The sequence below is a fragment of the Lithobates pipiens genome, unplaced genomic scaffold, assembly GCF_037356315.1.
Source record: "Lithobates pipiens isolate NorthernLeopardFrog02 unplaced genomic scaffold, aLitPip1_a1.2 Scaffold_25, whole genome shotgun sequence".
NCBI lineage: Eukaryota > Metazoa > Chordata > Amphibia > Anura > Ranidae > Lithobates > Lithobates pipiens.
Window position 1 is genome coordinate 238,142,845 of NW_027507787.1, and position 23,441 is coordinate 238,166,285.

Genomic DNA, 23,441 nt, shown 5'->3' on the forward strand with positions numbered 1-23,441 from the left:
TCTCACCTCCCCCACGAGTCTTACTCCCCCATACAAGTGTCACCTCCCCCATGAGTCTCACCTCCCCACAAGAGTCTCACCTCCTCCACAAGAGTCTCACCTCCCCCACATGAGTCTATCCTCCCCCACATGAGTCTCACCTCCCCCACATGAGTCTCACCTCCCCCACAAGTCCCCCACATGAGTCTATCCTCCCCCACATGAGTCTTACCCCCCATACGAGTCTCACCTCCCCCACGAGTCTTACTCCCCCATACAAGTCTCATCTCCCCCACAAGAGTCTCACCTCCCCCGCAAGAGTCTCACCTCCCCCGCAAGAGTCTCACCTCCCCCGCAAGAGTCTCACCTCCCCCGCAAGAGTCTCACCTCCCCCGCAAGAGTCTCACCTCCCCCACATGAGTCTCACCTCTCCCACATGAGTCTCACCTCCCCCACATGAGTCTCACCTCCCCCACATGAGTCTCACCTCCCCCACATGAGTCTCACCTCCCCCACATGAGTCTATCCTCCCCCACATGAGTCTATCCTCCCCCACATGAGTCTATCCTCCCCCCACATGAGTCTATCCTCCCCCACATGAGTCTATCCTCCCCCACATGAGTCTATCCTCCCCCACATGAGTCTATCCTCCCCCACATGAGTCTTACCCCCCATACGAGTCTCACCTCCCCCACGAGTCTTACTCCCCCATACAAGTCTCATCTCCCCCCACAAGAGTCTCACCTCCCCCGCAAGAGTCTCACCTCCCCCGCAAGAGTCTCACCTCCCCCGCAAGAGTCTCACCTCCCCCGCAAGAGTCTCACCTCCCCCGCAAGAGTCTCACCTCCCCCGCAAGAGTCTCACCTCCCCTGCAAGAGTCTCACCTCCCCCGCAAGAGTCTCACCTCCCCCACATGAGTCTCACCCCCCCTGTACGGAGTATAGTATAGTGTAGTGGAGTGTGTATGGTGATCTCCCCTGCTATGACTACAATGTAGGCGCCGGTATGGATACTTTCCTTCCAGTGAAGGATACTTATCTATGAGCAGGTAAGTGACCTTGTACCATGGACCCCCCCCCCCTCCTCACCCTCATTGTATAGAGATAATGCTGACCTTTCCCGGGTCGTCCCTGGGCCGCGGCACTTTCCGGAAACACTTGTTCAGAGACAGGTTGTGGCGGATCGAGTTCTGGAAGACACAAAGGATTGACATGTCAATAGATCGCTCTTCACAATGGCTGCCATGGTATGGCTGGGAATGGTCCTCCTTCCACCCGACCCCCTTTGCAACTGCAATTCTCAGACTGACCCCCCCCCCGAGGGGGCAGGCAACCTCAGACCTCCGGGTGGAACTACAAGTCCCAGAAGGTATTACAAGACCGACAGCCACAGGCATGACCAGGTCTGCTGTTATAAACCACAGGGCCCCCATATAGCCAACACCACAGCCCCCACCCCCCCCCCAAATAAAAACAGTTTACTATGAATGAACAGAGCGAGTGATCAGCATCAATCACTCATTGTGTTCATTCAGGAAAGGAAGTGGCCAGTAAATGTGACATATTTACCAGACCCTCCCTCCCCCCCCCCCCCCCCCCCCATTCATCATACTGAAGGATCCTATTGTTTGCTTGCAGCTTCTGGCAGGAAGGAGAGGGAGGGAAGCCAACAGCACTGCAGGGGGCACATGAGGGGGGGGGAGGGGCCTGGGCAGCAAGGGGAAATGTAAGGTGCACAAGGAGGGTTATTGGTGCATCGGGGAGGCAATACTGGGACAGATCAGGGACACTGCCCCCCAACACCTCCCCCACCCTCCCTATCCATGTGCCCAGCCCCTCTCAGGACGCCGGGCACATGAATTCCTATGAAGTGGGTGGGGGGTTTCTTTTTTTGAAGCACCTGATTGTAGCCAGAGGCTCTAATAGGCTTCAAAATAGGGTGGGCTCGGGGTACAGAGAGCGCGCCACCCCGATCCCACCCGACTGCGTGACCATAGCAAATTCATTTTCGCTATTTTAACACTACAGTTACTCCCCGCCAAGCAGGAGGCAGGTCGGTGAGAGCTGTTCTCCAATTGGCCAAAACATCAGGCGATCCCATTGGATGCCCAGCGCTGTGGAAGAGGAGACACGCTGGAGCCGGAAGCAGGAGGATGCAGGAGGAGAGGAGGATGCAGGAGTAGAGGGCTGCAGGAAGAGAGGAGGAGGAGGAGGATGTAGGAGGCCGCAGGAGGAAAGGAGGGCGCAGGAGGAAAGGAGGGCGCAGGAGAGGAGGAGGATGCAGGAGGAGGATGCAGGAGGACGCAGGAGGAGAGGAGGAGGACGCAGGAGGAGAGGAGGACGACGCAGGAGGAGAGGAGGAGGACGACGCAGGAGGATAGAAGGAAGGACGCAGGAGGATAGGTGGAGGACACAGGAGAGGAGGATACGTGAGGAGGGGAGGACACAGGAGGAGAGGAGGACACAGGAGGAGAGGAGGACACAGGAAGAGAGGAGGACACAGGAGGAGAGGAGGACAGAGGAGAGGAGGACACAGGAGGAGAGGAGGACAGAGGAGAGGAGGACACAGGAGGAGAGGAGGACACAGGAGGAGAGGAGGACACAGGAGGAGAGGAGGACACAGGAGGAGAGGAGGACACAGGAGGAGAGGAGGACAGAGGAGAGGAGGACACAGGAGGAGAGAGGACAGAGGAGAGGAGGACACAGGAGGAGAGGAGGACACAGGAGGAGAGGAGGACACGTGAGGAGAGGAGGACACAGGAGGAGAGGAGGACACAGGAGGAGAGGAGGACACAGGAGGAGAGGAGGACACAGGAGGAGAGGAGGACACAGGAGGAGAGGAGGACACAGGAGGAGAGGAGAACAAAGCCCGCCACATAGTAAGTGCCGGACCTCCGGGGGGAGTGCTGGCTGACAGTGCCACGAGCCCCGCGGCCGTTCTTGGTGTGGAGGGGGCTGCATCAGTGCTGCACTGCCCAGGGTGGGGGGGGGGGTAGTGCTGGTTGTTTGCCACCCCCCAGAAGAAAAGCCCACCAGCTGCCACTGGGACCGATCCCTTGTATTGCTCTCTCTGCAGCAGCTGAAATCCGGCAGAAGGGAGAGGAGAAGAAGCCGGCTTCCAGCTGCTGCAAAGAGAGCCATACACGGGGACCAGTTCTATTATTTGCCCCCCACCCCACCAGGACACTCACCCTCCCTGCACACATTTAATTCACCCTGCTTACCTGATGACTGGGAACCACCCCCCCCCCCCCCCCCCCGCTGGCCTGGGCCCTGTACAGGAGGACCCCCTTATCTACAGCCCTGGGAATGACTCCCAGAGGAATGATGGGATTTGTAGTTTCACCACAACTGGAGTGCCAAGGTTGCCTACCCCTGCACTAAGGGATCATGTGCTGGGCACAAGGAAGCCCACCAATAGCCGGAGGTTCTCATACATGGCGAGATTTTCATCCAAACATTTGGATTGGATGAGCCCATTACTGAGTCAACCAACTCCGATCCAAGCCTGCTACCCGCATGGATTCCCAGATGTATTAAAACAGGTTTCTTTTAATGAAATCAAGATAAAAAAATAATGCAAAGTTTATTTATAGTGTCAGAAAAACTCAAATTACTCCTAAAAAGGTTCCCCTCCCCCTCCTTCTGCCATTACCTGTATATAAAAAATAAATAAAAGTACTAATATCTGTGTACTTACCCCCTTCTAGTCCAGTCTGGTGATCCCGCAGCTCTGTGTGAGGGAGCACTCGACTACGGGCTGAGGATTCCCAGAGCCGCGACCTCACCCATAGGCTCTTATGGCTCAGCCCATTGCCGGAGCTCCCTCCTCTCCCCTGCAGCAGCTGCTCCCTGACACAGGAGAGCCGGAGCTGCAGGATCACCCAGCCGGACCGGAACAGATGAAAAATAAGAATGTATGGCGTTTTTTTTTTTTTTTTAATACACGGGATGCTGCAGCTCTGTGCAAGGGAGCGATCGACAACAGCTGTGGATTCCCAGAGCCGTGACATCGGCTCCCATGCTCTGCGCTCCCTCCTCTCCCCTGCAGCAGCTGCTCACTGACACAGGAGAGCCGGAGCTGCAGGATCACACAACCGGACCAGAGACTGAACCGGTGATACCCCATCCCCCACACCATTACACCCCCACCACCAGCCTGAACCAGTGATACCCCATCCCCCACACCATTACACCCCCACCACCAGCCTGAACCGGTGATACCCCATCCCCCACACCATTACACCCCCACCACCAGCCTGAACCGGTGATACCCCATCCCCCACACCATTACACCCCCACCACCAGCCTGAACCAGTGATACCCCCTCCCCCACACCATTACACCCCCACCACCAGCCTGAACCTGTGATACCCCATCCCCCCACACCATTACACCCCCACCACCAGCCTGAACCGGTGATACCCCATCCCCCACACCATTACACCCCCACCACCAGCCTGAACCAGCGATATCCCATCCCCCACACCATTACATCCCCACCACCAGCCTGAACCGGTGATATCCCATCCCCCACACCATTACACCCCCACCACCAGCCTGAACTGGTGATACCCCATCCCCCACACCATTACACCCCCACCACCAGCCTGAACCGGTGATACCCCATCCCCCACACCATTACACCCCCACCACCAGCCTGAACCGGTGATACCCCATCCCCCACACCATTACACCCCCACCACCAGCCTGAACCAGCGATATCCCATCCCCCACACCATTACATCCCCACCACCAGCCTGAACCGGTGATACCCCATCCCCCACACCATTACACCCCCACCACCAGCCTGAACCGGTGATATCCCATCCCCCACACCATTACACCCCCACCACCAGCCTGAACCGGTGATATCCCATCCCCCACACCATTACACCCCCACCACCAGCCTGAACCGGTGATACCCCATCCCCCACACCATTACACCCCCACCACCAGCCTGAACCGGTGATACCCCATCCCCCACACCATTACACCCCCACCACCAGCCTGAACCGGTGATACCCCATCCCCCACACCATTACACCCCCACCACCAGCCTGAACCAGCGATATCCCATCCCCCACACCATTACATCCCCACCACCAGCCTGAACCGGTGATACCCCATCCCCCACACCATTACACCCCCACCACCAGCCTGAACCGGTGATATCCCATCCCCCACACCATTACACCCCCACCACCAGCCTGAACCGGTGATACCCCATCCCCCACACCATTACACCCCCACCACCAGCCTGAACCGGTGATACCCCATCCCCCACACCATTACACCCCCACCACCAGCCTGAACCGGTGATACCCCATCCCCCGCACCATTACACCCCCCACCACCAGCCTGAACCGGTGATACCCCATCCCCCACACCATTACACCCCCACCACCAGCCTGAACCAGTGATATCCCATCCCCCACACCATTACACCCCCACCACCAGCCTGAACCGGTGATACCCCATCCCCCACACCATTACACCCCCACCACCAGCCTGAACCGGTGATACCCCATCCGCCACACCATTACACCCCCACCACCAGCCTGAACCGGTGATACCCCATCCCCCACACCATTACACCCCCACCACCAGCCTGAACCGGTGATACCCCATCCCCCACACCATTACACCCCCACCACCAGCCTGAACCAGTGATACCCCATCCTCCACACCATTACACCCCCACCACCAGCCTGAACCAGTGATACCCCATCCCCCACACCATTACACCCCCACCACCAGCCTGAACCGGTGATACCCCATCCCCCACACCATTACACCCCCCACCACCAGCCTGAACCAGCGATATCCCATCCCCCACACCATTACACCCCCACCACCAGCCTGAACCAGCGATATCCCATCCCCCACACCATTACACCCCCACCACCAGCCTGAACCGGTGATATCCCATCCCCCACACCATTACACCCCCACCACCAGCCTGAACCGAGATACCCCATCCCCCACACCATTACATCCCCACCACCAGCCTGAACCGGTGATATCCCATCCCCCACACCATTACACCCCCACCACCAGCCTGAACCGGTGATATCCCATCCCCCACACCATTACACCCCCACCACCAGCCTGAACCGGTGATACCCCATCCCCCACACCATTACACCCCCACCACCAGCCTGAACCGGTGATACCCCATCCCCCACACCATTACACCCCCACCACCAGCCTGAACCGGTGATACCCCATCCCCCACACCATTACACCCCCACCACCAGCCTGAACCAGCGATATCCCATCCCCCACACCATTACATCCCCACCACCAGCCTGAACCGGTGATATCCCATCCCCCACACCATTACACCCCCACCACCAGCCTGAACCGGTGATACCCCATCCCCCACACCATTACACCCCCACCACCAGCCTGAACCAGCGATATCCCATCCCCCACACCATTACATCCCCACCACCAGCCTGAACCGGTGATACCCCATCCCCCCCACCATTACACCCCCACCACCAGCCTGAACCGGTGATATCCCATCCCCCACACCATTACACCCCCACCACCAGCCTGAACCGGTGATATCCCATCCCCCACACCATTACATCCCCACCACCAGCCTGAACCGGTGATACCCCATCCCCCACACCATTACACCCCCACCACCAGCCTGAACCAGTGATACCTCATCCCCCGCACCATTACACCCCCCACCACCAGCCTGAACCGGTGATACCCCATCCCCCACACCATTACACCCCCACCACCAGCCTGAACCGGTGATATCCCATCCCCCACACCATTACACCCCCACCACCAGCCTGAACCGGTGATATCCCATCCCCCACACCATTACACCCCCACCACCAGCCTGAACCAGTGATACCTCATCCCCCGCACCATTACACCCCCCACCACCAGCCTGAACCGGTGATACCCCATCCCCCACACCATTACACCCCCACCACCAACCTGAACAGGTGATACCCCACCCCCCGCACCATTACACCCCCACCACCAACCTGAACCGGTGATACCCCATCCCCCACACCATTACACCCCCACCACCAGCCTGAACCGGTGATACCCCATCCCCCACACCATTACACCCCCACCACCAGCCTGAACCGGTGATATCCCATCCCCCACACCATTACACCCCCACCACCAGCCTGAACCGGTGATACCCCATCCCCCACACCATTACACCCCCACCACCAGCCTGAACCGGTGATACCCCATCCCCCCCACCATTACACCCCCACCACCAGCCTGAACCGGTGATACCCCATCCCCCCACACCATTACACCCCCACCACCAGCCTGAACCGGTGATACCCCATCCCCCACACCATTACACCCCCACCACCAGCCTGAACCGGTGATATCCCATCCCCCGCACCATTACACCCCCACCACCAGCCTGAACCGGTGATATCCCATCCCCCACACCATTACACCCCCACCACCAGCCTGAACCGGTGATACCCCATCCCCCACACCATTACACCCCCACCACCAGCCTGAACCGGTGATACCCCATCCCCCACACCATTACACCCCCACCACCAGCCTGAACCGGTGATACCCCATCCCCCACACCATTACATCCCCACCACCAGCCTGAACCGGTGATATGAGGCAGGATGGATCCATGCGCCAAATTCTGACCCCACCATCTAAATGTCGGAGGTGAAATCCAGACTCATCAGACCCGGCAACGTTTTTCCAATCTTCTGTTGTCCAATGTTGGTGATCCTGTGCCAATTGTAGCCTCAGTTTCCTGTTCTTAGCTGACAGGAGTGGCACCCGGTGTGGTCTTCTGCTGCTGTAGCCCATCTGCTTCAAGGCTGGATGTGTTGTGTGTTCAGAGATGATATTCTGCATACCTTGGGTGTAACGAGAGGTTATTGGAGTTACTGTTGTCTTTCTATCCTCTGCCCATTCTCCTCTGACATCAACAAGGCATTTTCCTTCCTCACTGCCGCTCACTGGATATTTTCTCTTTTTCCCACCATTCTCTGTAATCCCCGAGAGATGGTTGTGTGTGAAAATCCCAGAAATTCTCAGACTGGTCCCATCTGCCACCAACAACCGCGCCACCTTCAAAGTCACCCAGATGCCCTTTCTTCCCCCATTCCAATGCTCGGTCTGAAGTTCAGGAAGTCGTCTTCACCACGTCTAGATGCCTAAATGCATTGGAGTTGCTGCCGTGTGATTGGCTGATTAGCAATTTGTATTACCGAGCAATTGGACAGGTGTACCCAATAAAGTGGACAGCGAGGGTATATATATATATATATATATATACACAGTATATGGTATATGGCATGTGTTGAATTCTATGGGAAAGCGGAGGACATCGAGGGGGGGAGGGGGGTGGAAGTGACACCCGGTGGCGGGAGAAGGGAAGGACTCCATCAATCTCACCCAACCTCCACATCACCGTCCATAACGCCCGTGTAGATGCCTTCAGAGGAGTTCAGTAGGACATCGTTCACCTTCTTGGTCTCTTGGAAAGCTGGTGTTGTCTACATCTGGGTTAAACCAACCGTCCAACCAGCAGAGGCCGAGCCCCAGTCACATGACAGTCACATGACAGTCACATGACGCTGAACACAACCGATGGCATATGTTGATACATTGAAGCTTTTACATGGAATTTGGACAATACGAGATTCATAGGTTGTCTGACGGCAATAGAGAACCTGCCCCAAACCAGCCCTTCTGGGTTCCTTGAGCTGTGACTGACCTTCCATACGATGATACGGTCGTTGGCATTAAACCCCCTCCCCCCAACCACCACCACCCCCCAAAATAAAGCTATAACCTCCCAAAATGTAATCACAAGCCTTCCCTTTTGCTGCATCCTCTGTCTTCAGCTTCCATCAGAGCGATCATCGATCGTCGTGCCTCCCCTTCCTCCTCTGTGAGAGGAACAGGAGGGCTCTCCGATGTAAACAGTAGCACTGTTTACATTTGTGACCACTGTGATTGGCCATCACAGGGAAACATATGGCACAGAGCCACTCTGATTGGCTCTGTGCCTTTTCCTTTAGGCTATACAGTGTTCACCATAAATGAGTCCACCTAGAGCTGCACGAATTCTGGGCAAAATGAGAATCACGTTTTTTTTTTACTTAGAATAAAAAGATCGCAATTCTCTAACAATTCTCGCAATGTAAAATCTTTCACATTATACAAAAAAAAAAAAAAATGGGCTAATTTTACCGTTTTTTTTTTTTTTTTTTTTTTAATTCATTAAAGTATTTTTTTTAAAAAAATAAATAAAATATTGGACTTGAAAGATCGCTGCGCAAATACAGTGTGACATAAAAAATATTGCAACAACCACCATTTTATTCTCTAGGGTGTCTACTAAATATATAAATATATATATATATATATATATATATATATATATATATATATATATATATATTTTTTTTTTTTTGGGGGGGGGTTCCAAGTAATTTTCTACCGTGTTTCCCCGAAAGTAAGACCTTCCACCAGGTTTCCATCTCGCAGAAATATAAGGCATCCCCCGATAATAGGGCATCCCCCGATAATAAGGCATCCCCCGATAATAGGGCATCCCCCGATAATAAGGCCCCCCGATAATAAGGCATCCCCCGATAAGGCCCCCCCATAATAAGGCCCCCCGATAATAAGGCCCCCCCCAATAATAAGGCCCCCCGATAATAAGGCATCCCCCAATAATAAGGCCCCCCGATAAGGCCCCCCGATAATAAGGCATCCCCCGATAATAAGGCATCCCCGATAATAAGGCATCCCCCGATAATAAGGCATCCCCCGATAATAAGGCATCCCCCGATAATAAGGCATCCCCCGATAATAAGGCACCCCCCGATAATAAGGCACCCCCCGATAATAAGTCCTCCACCCAACATAAGGCCTCCCCGATAATAAAGCCACCTGAAGCTACTGTACCATAAGGAGTCTGACTCCTCTGGACCGTAGCGGTGGCGAGTGACGTCACCGTCATCAGAGAGCCCACGCCGCGGCCATGACATGCTGATGCCTTCTGCCACCTGACGGAGTCTGCTTCACAAGACAGTGAGTCGTGCGGGGCAGGAGTCGGGCACATTGAAGGAGAGAGGGTAAATGATACACACAGGGGTGGGGGGCTCACAGTGGATTTGAGGTGGGGTCAAATGGCACAGGTGGATTAGAAGGGGGGAGATCAAGATGGCACAGGTGGATTAGAAGGGGGGGATCAAGATGGCACAGGTGGATTAGAAGGGGGGGATCAAGATGGCACAGGTGGATTAGAAGGGGGGAGATCAAGATGGCACAGGTGGATTAAAAGGGGGGGATCAAGATGGCACAGGTGGATTAGAAGGGGGGAGATCAAGATGGCACAGGTGGATTAGAAGGGGGGGATCAAGATGGCACAGGTGGATTAGAAGGGGGGGATCAAGATGGCACAGGTGGGTTAGAAGGGGGGGATCAAGATGGCACAGGTGGATTAGAAGGGGGGATCAAGATGGCACAGGTGGATTAGAAGGGGGGAGATCAAGATGGCACAGGTGGATTAGAAGGTGGGGATCAAGATGGCACAGGTGGGTTAGAAGTGGGGGATCAAGATGGCACAGGTGGATTAGACATCCCCTGAAAATAAGACCTAGCACATCTTTGGGAGCAAAAATTAATATAAGACACTGTCTTATTTTCGGGGGAAACAGGGTAGCAAAAAAAAAAAAAAATGATTTTAAAGAGGGACTCCACTGGAAAAAAAAAATTATTAAAAGTCAGCAGCTATAAATACTACAGCTGCTGGCTTTTAATAAATGGACACTCCCCTGTTCAGCGATGTCAGCAGCCGAGGCCGATCGATCGCTCGGCTCTCGGCTGCCGCCGCCGCCATTCTTGGTGAGGGAATCAGGAAGTGAAGCGATGTGGCTTCACTTCCCGGTTCCCTACTGCGCATGCGCGAGTTGCGCAGCGCAATGGGAATGCTCCACGCTGTCTCTGGGACCCGTGTGTGTCCCAGCAGACAGCGCGGCGGGACGGGAAGAGGCATAGACTCCCGTGGGAGTATATGCCCGGAAGTGGGTGTAAATACCTGTCTTAGACAGATATCTCCACCCCCCTCTCCCCTGAAAGGTGGCAACTGTGACACCGGAGGGGGGGGGGGAGGGTTCCGATGAGCGGAAGTTCCACTTTAGGGTGGACCTCCGCTTTAACTTGAAACCAACAAATGTCAGAAAAAGGTTTCGTGTTTTTTCACTTACACACAATCATATTCCATGGACAAATTGTTACAATGTTTCTACTTAAAGTTCAACTGATAGAGAATGTTGTGATTCTCGGCAGACTGCCCCCCGGGTTTTCTCTTCCTTTCTTTTGGTGGCTTCAGAAGAGCCGAGAGAATTCTTTGCATAGAAAGAATCGTGCAACACTTTAGTCGAGATCGCGATAACGATTCTTGACCATTAATTGTGCAGCTCTAAGTCCGCCCCCAACAGATGTGTCAGAAATCCGTTCCTTTTCACAATGAACATTTTCTATGGGACACGATACTACAAAATCCTCCCCCAAATCCTCAGACCGGCCCGTCTACCACCAACAACCAACCGCGCCACGTTCAAAGTCACTTCAATCCCCTTTCTTCCCCCCGTTCCGATGCTCGGTTTGAACGTCGATTGCAACCAAGATTTGTTCATTTGCACACACACAAAAAAAAAGTATTGCCCCCCCCCCTCTCGAGGATGCCCACCAAAAACCACCAGGGATGCCCACCAATGACCACCAGGTATGCCAACCCATGACCATCAGGGATGCCAATCAGTGCCCATAAATGCCTGTCAGTGCCTTATCAGTGATGCCTATCAGTGTCATCTATCAGTGTCCATCAGTGCCACCCATTAGTACCCATCAGTGCAGCCTTTCAGTGCCACCTATGAGTGCCCAGTACCACCCATCAGTGCTGTATATTACTGCCCATCAGTGCCACCTCATTGGTGCCATCCCATCAGTGTCACCTATGAGTGCCCAGTGCTGCCCATCAGTGCTATTTCATTGGTGCCATCCCATCAGTGCCACATATGAGTGCTAAGTGCCGCCCATCAGTGCTGTATATTACTGCCCATCAGTACCACCTCATTGGTGCCATCCCATCAATGCCACCTATGAGTGCCCAGTGCCGCCCATCAGTGCTGTATATTATTGCCCATCAGTGCCACCTCATTGGTGCCATCCTATCAGTGCCACCTCATTGGTGCCATCCTATCAGTGCCACCTATGAGTGACCAGTGCCGCCCATCAGTGCTGTATATTAGTGCCCATCAGTGCCACCTCATTGCCGTCACCTCATTAGTGCCGCCTCATCAGTGCCCATCAAGGAGAAAACGTACTCATTTGCAAAATTTTATAATGGAAACCAAGAAAAACTTTTTTTAAAGCAGGAGTCCGCCATTTAAAAAAAAAATACAAATACTGCAGCTGCTGACTTTTAAAATAATGACACTTACCCGCCCAGTGCGCCCGCGATGTCGGCACCCCGAAGCCGATCTCTCGATCGTCTCTCGGGTGCTGCCGCCGCCGCCATGTTGCCTATGGGAATCAGGAAGTGGAGCCTTGCGGCTTCATTTCCCGGTTCCCTACTGCGCATGCGCGAGTCGCGCTGCGCAATAAGGATGGTCCCCGCTGTCTCTGGGATCCGTGTGTTTCCCAGCAGGCAGCGGGGGGACCTTCGGAAAGGGGGCGTAGATATCTGCGGAAAGGGGCGTATATTCTGCAGATATCTATGCCGGAAGTGGGTGCAGATACCTGTACTGTACAGGTACCTGCACCCCCCTCCCCCCTGAAAGGTGCCAATTGTGGCGCCGGAGGGGGGGGGAGGGTTCCAATGAGCGGAAGCTCCACTTTAGGGTGGACCTCCGCTTTAATCAGTGAAGCGACTTGTCTCCTCTCTGGGCAGTCTGCCAAGAAAAGAGCAAAGAGATACAATGTTTACACTTCTGAATGAACTCAACTCAGTGTGTAGAAGTTCTCAGTTTAACCATTTAAAGACTTAATCTTTTCTGATACTTGTTACTTACAAGTAAAAATCCTGTATTTTCTGCTAGAAAATCACGTAGAACCCCCCCCCACCCCCAAAAAAAATGATATATATATTTTTTAGCAGAGACCCTAGGGAATAAAATAGCGGTTGTTGCAATATTTTAAGTCACGCGGTCTTTCAAACGCAATTTTTTGGGGGGAAAAAATACACAAATGATTTAAAAGAAAAAAAAAAAAAAACAGTAAAGTTAGCCGAACCTGGAGGCCAACTCCAAGAAACGTCTGACCTCCGATCGCCAACAAGGGTTTCTCCACCAACTACTAAGTCGTGTTTTGTTTTTGTTTGAAGGGTTCACTTACTTACTTCACTCATTAAAATGCAAATCAATTGATCACTTTTTTTGAAATGCATTTTATTTTTTTTTTATTATTATTGTTTTTATTGTTATTTTGTCTCTCATTGATATAATAAACCGACCAATAAAATGATAGACCGATCGTTTCTTTGTCAGTGGGGCGAACGTACAAAATCAGCAGGGGATCAAATACTTTTTTTTCCCCTCACGGTGAGTTATATTTATTCACTTTACTTTAATGTAATGAGCTAAAAACAAATGTTCTAGAAGACTCAGTTTTGTCAAAACTTTTCCAAAGGGGTGTGCTAACTTATGCTGAGCACTGTACAAATGACTGCAGAGCGACGGGCATCGCGTGGCCCAAAATTAAACCCAGGGACGTTTATAAACGGCGCTCCCCCTACTTCCCATTTTGCTACAATGGCCAGCCAGAAGGAGGTTAACCGCTTAAAGGAAGCGCCCCACACATACATAGACTGCGGCCGGGCGGCCCACAAGCGCGGAATCACGTACCTGTGCGCGATTTCTTCTTCTGGATCTGGGGGGCGCACACACACACACATGCCTGCCGGCGACCCGCTCCCGATGTGATCGGACACGGAAGGAGCCAATCAGCGGGTCCGGCAGACTCGACGTTCACCGGGACCCGCCGATCGTTCCCGAGGCAGACAGGACGGTGGTCTTTCTATGTCAGGGGTGGGGAACCTGATCTATGTAAACAAGGCAGATCGCCGTTCTGTGTCAGGAGAAGACAGAGATCTTTTGTTTCTGCTAAGCAGGAACACGGATCTCTGTCTTCTTACACTACAAGCACCTCCCCCCACACAGTTAGAAAGCACCCCCTAGGGACACAGTTAACCCCTTGATCCCCTGATTTTAACCCCTTCCCTGCCAGTGTCATTAGTACAGTGACAGTGCATATTTTGTTTTAGCACCGATCGCTGTATTAGTGTCACTGGTCCCCAAAAAAAAAATTGTGTCCGCTTGGTGTCCGATTTGCCCGCCGCAATGTCGCAGTCCTGCTATAAGTCGCTGATCGCCATTACCGGTTTAAAAAAAAAAAAAAAAAATCGATACAAATTCCATAAATCTATCCCGTAGTTTGTAGACGCCATAACTTTTGCACAAACCAATCAAATGACGCTTATTGGGGGGTTTTTTTAATACCAAAAGTATGTAGCAGAATACATATCGGCCTAAACTGATGAAGGGATTTGATTTTTTTTTACAATTTTTTTTATTGGATATTTTATAGCAGAATTGAAAAAAAAAATATTTTATTTTTCAAAATTGTCGCTTTTTTTTTTTGTTTATAGCGCAAAAAAAACAAAAAAAAACGCAGAGGTGATCAAATACCACCAAAAGAAAGCTCTGTTTGTGGGGGGAAAAAAAAGACATCAATTTTTTTTTTGTGTACAGCGTCACACGGCCGCGCAATTGTCAGTTAAAGTAACGCAGTTCCGGAATTGCAAAAAACGGCCTGGCCGTTGAGCAGCCAAATCCTCCGGGGCTGAAGTGGTTAAAGCAGAACTATAGGAGAAACTTTTTTTTTTTTTTTTTTATCATTTTGGGTAGAGTAAGGGAGGGTTATAACCCCTGTTGAATTTTTTTTTCCCCATCTTTGTCCCATTGGGGGGGGGGGGGGGGGGATTTCCCTCCACTTCCTGTCCCCATAGCCAAACAGGAAGTGAGAAGAAAATCCCTGCAAATTGAGAGAATTCCTTGGGTACCCCCCCCCCCCCCCCGGCTCACCAGAACTAGTGCCCCCTATTGGAAGATTTCCTTCTCTATTACTTTTCTGAGGACAACCCAACATTTGGGATTTTCTTTTACATTCACTTTCAATGATGATGGTAAACAGGACAAATAGAGGGGGGGAGGGGTCTCCCTAATGGGGGCACCAACAGCAATAAAAACTGACAGGGGGTCTAATCCCTCTCTACTCCATCTAGCACTAAAACTTTTTTTTTGCATTTAGTTATACTTTAAGTACTGGGGTGGTTGTTGCAGGCTTCTCCTAGAAATGACAGCTGCCTGCCTTGTAAATAACAGCTGCCTGCATTCTAAATGACAGCTGCACATCTGCCTGCCTTGTAAATGACAGCTGCACGCCTTGGCAATAACAGCTGCCTGCCTTGTAAATGACAGCTGCACATCTGCCTGCCTTGTAAATGACAGCTGCACGCCTTGGCAATGACAGCTGCCTGCCTTCGCAATGACAGCTACCTGCCTTCGCAATGACAGCTGCCTGCCTTCGCAATGACAGCTGCACATCTGCCTGCCTTGGCAATGACAGCTGCCTGCCTTCTAAATGACAGCTGCCTGCCTTCTAAATGACAGCTGCTTGCCTTGGCAATGACAGATGCACGCCTTCTAAATGACAGCTGCATGCCTTCTAAATGACAGCTGCACGCCTTCTAAATGACAGCTGCCTGCCTTGGCAATGACAGATGCACGCCTTGTAAATGACAGCTGCCTGCCTTGGCAATGATAGCTGCTTGCCTTGCAAATGACAGCTGCCTGCCTTCTAAATGACAGCTGCCTGTCTTCTAAATGACAGATGCCTGCCTTGGCAATGACAGCTGCCTGCCTTCTAAATGACAGCTGCCTGTCTTCTAAATGACAGATGCCTGCCTTCTAAATGACAGCTGCCTGTCTTCTAAATGACAGATGCCTGCCTTGGCAATGAGAGCTGCCTGCCTTCTAAATGACAGATGCCTGCCTTCTAAATGACAGATGCCTGCCTTCTAAATGACAGATGCCTGCCTTCTAAATCCTTCTCTATTACTTTTCTGAGGACAACCCAACATTTGGGATTTTCTTTTACATTCACTTTCAATGATGATGGTAAACAGGACAAATAGAGGGGGGGGGGGGTCTCCCTAATGGGGGCACCAACAGCAATAAAAACTGACAGGAGGTCTAATCCCTCTCTACTCCATCTAGCACTAAAACTTTTTTTTTGCATTTAGTTATACTTTAAGTACCGGGGTGGTCGTTGCAGGCTTCTCCTAGAAATGACAGCTGCCTGCCTTGTAAATGACAGCTGCCTGCATTCTAAATGACAGCTGCCTGCATTCTAAATGACAGCTGCCTGCCTTGGCAATGACAGCTGCCTGCCTTGGCAATGACAGCTGCCTGCCTTGGCAATGACAGCTGCCTGCCTTGGCAATGACAGCTGCACATCTGCCTGCCTTCGCAATGACAGCTGCACATCTGCCTGCCTTGGCAATGACAGCTGCCTGCCTTCTAAATGACAGCTGCCTGCCTTCGCAATGACAGCTGCTTGCCTTGGCAATGACAGCTGCATGCCTTCTAAATGACAGCTGCCTGCCTTCGCAATGACAGCTGCCTGCCTTCGCAATGACAGCTGCCTGCCTTCGCAATGACAGCTGCCTGCCTTCGCAATGACAGCTGCCTGTCTTCTAAATGACAGATGCCTGCCTTCTAAATGACAGCTGCCTGTCTTCTAAATGACAGATGCCTGCCTTCTAAATGACAGCTGCCTGTCTTCTAAATGACAGATGCCTGCCTTGGCAATGAGAGCTGCCTGCCTTCTAAATGACAGATGCCTGCCTTCTAAATCCTTCTCTATTACTTTTCTGAGGACAACCCAACATTTGGGATTTTCTTTTACATTCACTTTCAATGATGATGGTAAACAGGACAAATAGAGGGGGGGGGGGTCTCCCTAATGGGGGCACCAACAGCAATAAAAACTGACAGGGGGTCTAATCCCTCTCTACTCCATCTAGCACTAAAACTTTTTTTTAGCATTTAGTTATACTTTAAGTACTGGGGTGGTTGTTGCAGGCTTCTCCTAGAAATGACAGCTGCCTGCCTTGTAAATGACAGCTGCCTGCATTCTAAATGACAGCTGCCTGCATTCTAAATGACAGCTGCCTGCATTCTAAATGACAGCTGCCTGCATTCTAAATGACAGCTGCCTGCCTTGGCAATGACAGCTGCCTGCCTTGGCAATGACAGCTGCACATCTGCCTGCCTTTGCAATGACAGCTGCACATCTGCCTGCCTTGGCAATGACAGCTGCCTGCCTTCTAAATGACAGCTGCCTGCCTTCGCAATGACAGATGCACGCCTTCTAAATGACAGCTGCACGCCTTCTAAATGACAGCTGCCTGCCTTCGCAATGACAGCTGCCTGCCTTCGCAATGACAGCTGCCTGCCTTCGCAATGACAGCTGCCTGCCTTCGCAATGACAGCTGCCTGCCTTCGCAATGACAGCTGCCTGCCTTCGCAATGACAGCTGCACATCTGCCTGCCTTCGCAATGACAGCTGCCTGCCTTCTAAATGACAGCTGCCTGCCTTCTAAATGACAGCTGCCTGCCTTCTAAATGACAGCTGCCTGCCTTCTAAATGACAGCTGCCTGCCTTCTAAATGACAGCTGCTTGCCTTGGCAATGACAGATGCACGCCTTCTAAATGACAGCTGCATGCCTTCTAAATGACAGCTGCACGCCTTCTAAATGACAGCTGCACGCCTTCTAAATGACAGATGCACGCCTTGTAAATGACAGCTGCCTGCCTTGGCAATGACAGATGCACGCCTTGTAAATGACAGCTGCCTGCCTTGGCAATGATAGCTGCTTGCCTTGCAAATGACAGCTGCCTGCCTTCTAAATGACAGCTGCCTGTCTTCTAAATGACAGATGCCTGCCTTCTAAATGACAGCTGCCTGTCTTCTAAATGACAGATGCCTGCCTTGGCAATGAGAGCTGCCTGCCTTCTAAATGACAGATGCCTGCCTTCTAAATCCTTCTCTATTACTTTTCTGAGGACAACCCAACATTTGGGATTTTCTTTTACATTCACTTTCAATGATGATGGTAAACAGGACAAATAGAGGGGGGGGGGGGGTCTCCCTAATGGGGGCACCAACAGCAATAAAAACTGACAGGGGGTCTAATCCCTCTCTACTCCATCTAGCACTAAAACTTTTTTTTAGCATTTAGTTATACTTTAAGTACTGGGGTGGTTGTTGCAGGCTTCTCCTAGAAATGACAGCTGCCTGCCTTGTAAATGACAGCTGCCTGCATTCTAAATGACAGCTGCCTGCATTCTAAATGACAGCTGCCTGCATTCTAAATGACAGCTGCCTGCATTCTAAATGACAGCTGCCTGCCTTGGCAATGACAGCTGCCTGCCTTGGCAATGACAGCTGCACATCTGCCTGCCTTTGCAATGACAGCTGCACATCTGCCTGCCTTGGCAATGACAGCTGCCTGCCTTCTAAATGACAGCTGCCTGCCTTCGCAATGACAGATGCACGCCTTCTAAATGACAGCTGCATGCCTTCTAAATGACAGCTGCCTGCCTTCGCAATGACAGCTGCCTGCCTTCGCAATGACAGCTGCCTGCCTTCGCAATGACAGCTGCCTGCCTTCGCAATGACAGCTGCCTGCCTTCGCAATGACAGCTGCACATCTGCCTGCCTTCGCAATGACAGCTGCCTGCCTTCTAAATGACAGCTGCCTGCCTTCTAAATGACAGCTGCCTGCCTTCTAAATGACAGCTGCCTGCCTTCTAAATGACAGCTGCCTGCCTTCTAAATGACAGCTGCTTGCCTTGGCAATGACAGATGCACGCCTTCTAAATGACAGCTGCATGCCTTCTAAATGACAGCTGCACGCCTTCTAAATGACAGCTGCCTGCCTTCTAAATGACAGCTGCCTGCCTTCTAAATGACAGCTGCCTGCCTTCTAAATGACAGCTGCCTGCCTTCTAAATGACAGCTGCTTGCCTTGGCAATGACAGATGCACGCCTTCTAAATGACAGATGCACGCCTTCTAAATGACAGCTGCACGCCTTCTAAATGACAGATGCACGCCTTGTAAATGACAGCTGCCTGCCTTGGCAATGACAGATGCACGCCTTGTAAATGACAGCTGCCTGCCTTGGCAATGATAGCTGCTTGCCTTGCAAATGACAGCTGCCTGCCTTCTAAATGACAGCTGCCTGTCTTCTAAATGACAGCTGCCTGTCTTCTAAATGACAGATGCCTGCCTTCTAAATGACAGCTGCCTGTCTTCTAAATGACAGATGCCTGCCTTGGCAATGAGAGCTGCCTGCCTTCTAAATGACAGATGCCTGCCTTCTAAATCCTTCTCTATTACTTTTCTGAGGACAACCCAACATTTGGGATTTTCTTTTACATTCACTTTCAATGATGATGGTAAACAGGACAAATAGAGGGGGGGGGGTCTCCCTAATGGGGGCACCAACAGCAATAAAAACTGACAGGGGGTCTAATCCCTCTCTACTCCATCTAGCACTAAAACTTTTTTTTAGCATTTAGTTATACTTTAAGTACTGGGGTGGTTGTTGCAGGCTTCTCCTAGAAATGACAGCTGCCTGCCTTGTAAATGACAGCTGCCTGCATTCTAAATGACAGCTGCCTGCCTTGGCAATAACAGCTGCCTGCCTTGTAAATGACAGCTGCCTGCATTCTAAACGACAGCTGCCTGCCTTGTAAATGACAGCTGCCTGCATTCTAAATGACAGCTGCCTGCCTTGGCAATGACAGCTGCCTGCCTTGGCAATGACAGCTGCCTGCCTTGGCAATGACAGCTGCCTGCCTTGGCAATGACAGCTGCCTGCCTTGGCAATGACAGCTGCCTGCCTTGGCATTGACAGCTGCACGCCTTGGCAATGACAGCTGCCTGCCTTGGCAATGACAGCTGCCTGCCTTGGCAATGACAGCTGCCTGCCTTGGCAATGACAGCTGCACGCCTTGGCATTGACAGCTGCATGCCTTGGCAATGACAGCTGCCTGCCTTCGCAATGACAGCTGCCTGTCTTCGCAATGACAGATGCCTGTCTTCGCAATGACAGCTGCCTGCCTTGGCAATGACAGCTGCCTGCCTTGGCAATGACAGCTGCACGCCTTGGCATTGACAGCTGCACGCCTTGGCAATGACAGCTGCCTGCCTTCGCAATGACAGACGCCTGCCTTCGCAATGACAGCTGCCTGCCTTCGCAATGACAGCTGCCTGCCTTCTAAATGACAGCTGCCTGCCTTCTAAATGACAGCTGCCTGTCTTGGTAATGACAGTTGTCTGCCTGCTACACTGACTGTTCATTAAACTACAAGCCAGGCACCTGGAAAAAGTCAGAGAAAAGTCAGAGGTCTACGACTCAAAGAACTGAAGCAAACGGATCCCCCTGACAACCAGGAAACCAGCATTTTCAGAAGGTGTCAGCGACCCGCCCCATTTCTCTGCTGACCGATTTCCCTTTCGGGGGTGGAGATTTCATACACTATAGAGATACCTTCACGTTTGGCCTCACCTTCCATCCCACCCCGGCGTTGCGGTAATACGGGAAGTTATCACAAATCCAGCGGTAGATCTCGCTGAGGGTCATTCGCCTGGCGGGGGCGGAGTTGATGGCATACTGGATAAGGTTGGCGTAACTATAAGGCGGTTTCCCGTCGCGGTGGGCAGCTGCTTCCTCCTTGGTCAGCATGGCGTTGGAGTCGGTGGGGGACCCGGGTCCTTTGCGCCCCCCGGTGCCTTGCTGGGACCCCTTCATGGCGGCCTGGATGGTCAGCTGCGGGAGCCAGTCTATGGAGGTCAGGCTACTGCCCAGGTCTGACGCCATCTTGAGGCTGCAGAGAGAAAACACAGGCTTAGTGGTGCCCCTACAACCCACAAGAACTCCTTTATTTCATGTTCTTCCTATTACTACATATGAATTATATTATTATAATACCATGTATGGCAGCTGGTATATAGGGAAAGAATGGCGTGTCACGGCAGTCACCCATAGCAACCGATTGCTGAATTCTGATCCTCTCCTGTATCATGTCTGCAGTCTCTGATCATCTCCTGTACTGTCTGCAGTCTCTGATCATCTCTTGTATTATGTATGCAGTCTCTGACCATCTCCTGTATCATGTCTGCAGTCTCTGACCATCTCCTGTATTATGTCTGCAGTCTCTGACCATCTCCTGTATCATGTCTGCAGTCTCTGACCATCTCTTGTATTATGTCTGCAGTCTCTGATCATCTCCTGTATCATGTCTGCAGTCTCTGATCATCTCCTGTATCATGTCTGCAGTCTCTGATCATCTCCTGTATCATGTCTGCAGTCTCTGATCATCTCCTGTATCATGTCTGCAGTCTCTGACCATCTCCTGTATCATGTCTGCAGTCTCTGACCGTCTCCTGTATCATGTCTGCAGTCTCTGACCATCTCCTGTATCATGTCTGCAGTCTCTGACCATCTCCTGTATCATGTCTGCAGTCTCTGACCGTCTCCTGTATCATGTCTGCAGTCTCTGACCGTCTCCTGTATCATGTCTGCAGTCTCTGATCATCTCCTGTATCACGTCTGCAGTCTCTGACCATCTCCTGTACCATGTCTGCAGTCTCTGATCATCTCCTGTATCATGTCTGCAGTCTCTGATCATCTCCTGTATCATGTCTGCAGTCTCTGATCATCTCCTGTATCATGTCTGCAGTCTCTGATCATCTCCTGTATCATGTCTGCAGTCTCTGATCATCTCCTGTATCATGTCTGCAGTCTCTGATCATCTCCTGTATCACGTCTGCAGTCTCTGATCATCTCCTGTATCACGTCTGCAGTCTCTGATCATCTCCTGTATCACGTCTGCAGTCTCTGATCATCTCCTGTATCACGTCTGCAGTCTCTGATCATCTCCTGTATCATGTCTGCAGTCTCTGATCATCTCCTGTATCATGTCTGCAGTCTCTCTCTGACCATCTCCTGTATCATGTCTGCAGTCTCTGACCATCTCCTGTATCACGTCTGCAGTCTCTGACCATCTCCCGTATCATGTCTGCAGTCTCTGATCATCTCCCGTATCATGTCTGCAGTCTCTGATCATCTCCCGTATCATGTCTGCAGTCTCTGATCATCTCCCGTATCATGTCTGCAGTCTCTGATCATCTCCCGTATCATGTCTGCAGTCTCTGACCATCTCCCGTATCATGTCTGCAGTCTCTGACCATCTCCTGTATCATGTCTGCAGTCTCTGATCATCTCCTGTATCATGTCTGCAGTCTCTGACCATCTCCTGCATCATGTCTGCAGTCTCTGATCATCTCCTGTATCATGTCTGCAGTCTCTGATCATCTCCTGTATCATGTCTGCAGTCTCTGATCATCTCCTGTATCCTGTCTGCAGTCTCTGATCATCTCCTGTATCATGTCTGCAGTCTCTGATCATCTGTTGTATCATGTCTGCAATGCACTGTGGACTGGCGGCCTGTACTGGTACGCCTCTCCCTGCTTCCTCGTTTAGGATGCACACTCCTGCCTACATCCAATATGATTGTACACAGCAGGAGACTGTCAGCAGGTCCCAGCCAATGATTCATGGCCCGGACTTCCTGATTGGCTGAGTGTCCAATCACAGCCCAAAGCTCTGTGTTGACAAACAATCTTTCGGTTTCTCATCCCTGCAAAGCACACATTACACATAGTCAGGCACACATTTAACCCTTTGATCGCCCCGAGATGTTAACCCCTTCCCAGCCAGTGCCATTAGTACAGTCACAGTGTATAGCATTATCACTGATCACAGCTGTGTAAACACATTTGCCGGTTATCTGCATTCCTTTCCTCACACTGACAGCATGAGGAGAGGAAAGGAGAGCCGGTAAAAGGCTGGTGTAAAATGGACATCTACACTGATAATAATCAGTACTCATCAGTGTCACCTATCAGTGTCCATCAGTGCAGCCCCATTAGCTCCCATCAGTGCACGTCAGCGCAGCCTCACCAGTGTAACCTATCAGTGCCCGCCAGTGCAACCTATCAGTGCTCATCAGTGTACCCTCACCAGTGCCCATCAGTGCAACCTATCAGTGCCCCTCAGCACAACCTCATCAGTGCCCGTCAGCACAGACTATCAGTGTCCATCAGTGCAGATTATCAGTGCCCGTCAGCGCAGGACACATATTCCGGGATAATGATATTCCAGGGACAATGACACATATTCTGGGATAAGGATATTCCGGGATCAGGACACATCGTCCGGTATTGTCGGGTCGGGGAGGAGATGGCACGGTGTGTGGTGATCATGTGATGAGGGATCGGGCTGTG

At 51.8% G+C, this 23,441-nt stretch overlaps 1 protein-coding gene across 4 annotated transcripts in view; it reads right to left on the reverse strand.

The window, feature by feature from the left end:
• The window catches only part of FOXJ2 (forkhead box J2), a 54,730-nt gene that overhangs the window by 30,984 nt on the left and 305 nt on the right, over positions 1-23,441 (reverse strand). For 3 of the 4 annotated variants that reach the window (XM_077455702.1, XM_077455699.1, XM_077455700.1), the window contains exons 2-3: positions 20,662-20,980; positions 1,094-1,168 (exon numbers count right to left, since the gene is read on the reverse strand). In XM_077455702.1, coding sequence (XP_077311828.1) covers positions 1,094-1,168; positions 20,662-20,973 — 387 coding nt within the window. In that variant the 5' untranslated portion in view covers positions 20,974-20,980. The remainder of the gene's footprint in view (positions 1-1,093; positions 1,169-20,661; positions 20,981-23,441) is intronic. The other variant, XM_077455701.1, reaches the window with a different exon arrangement.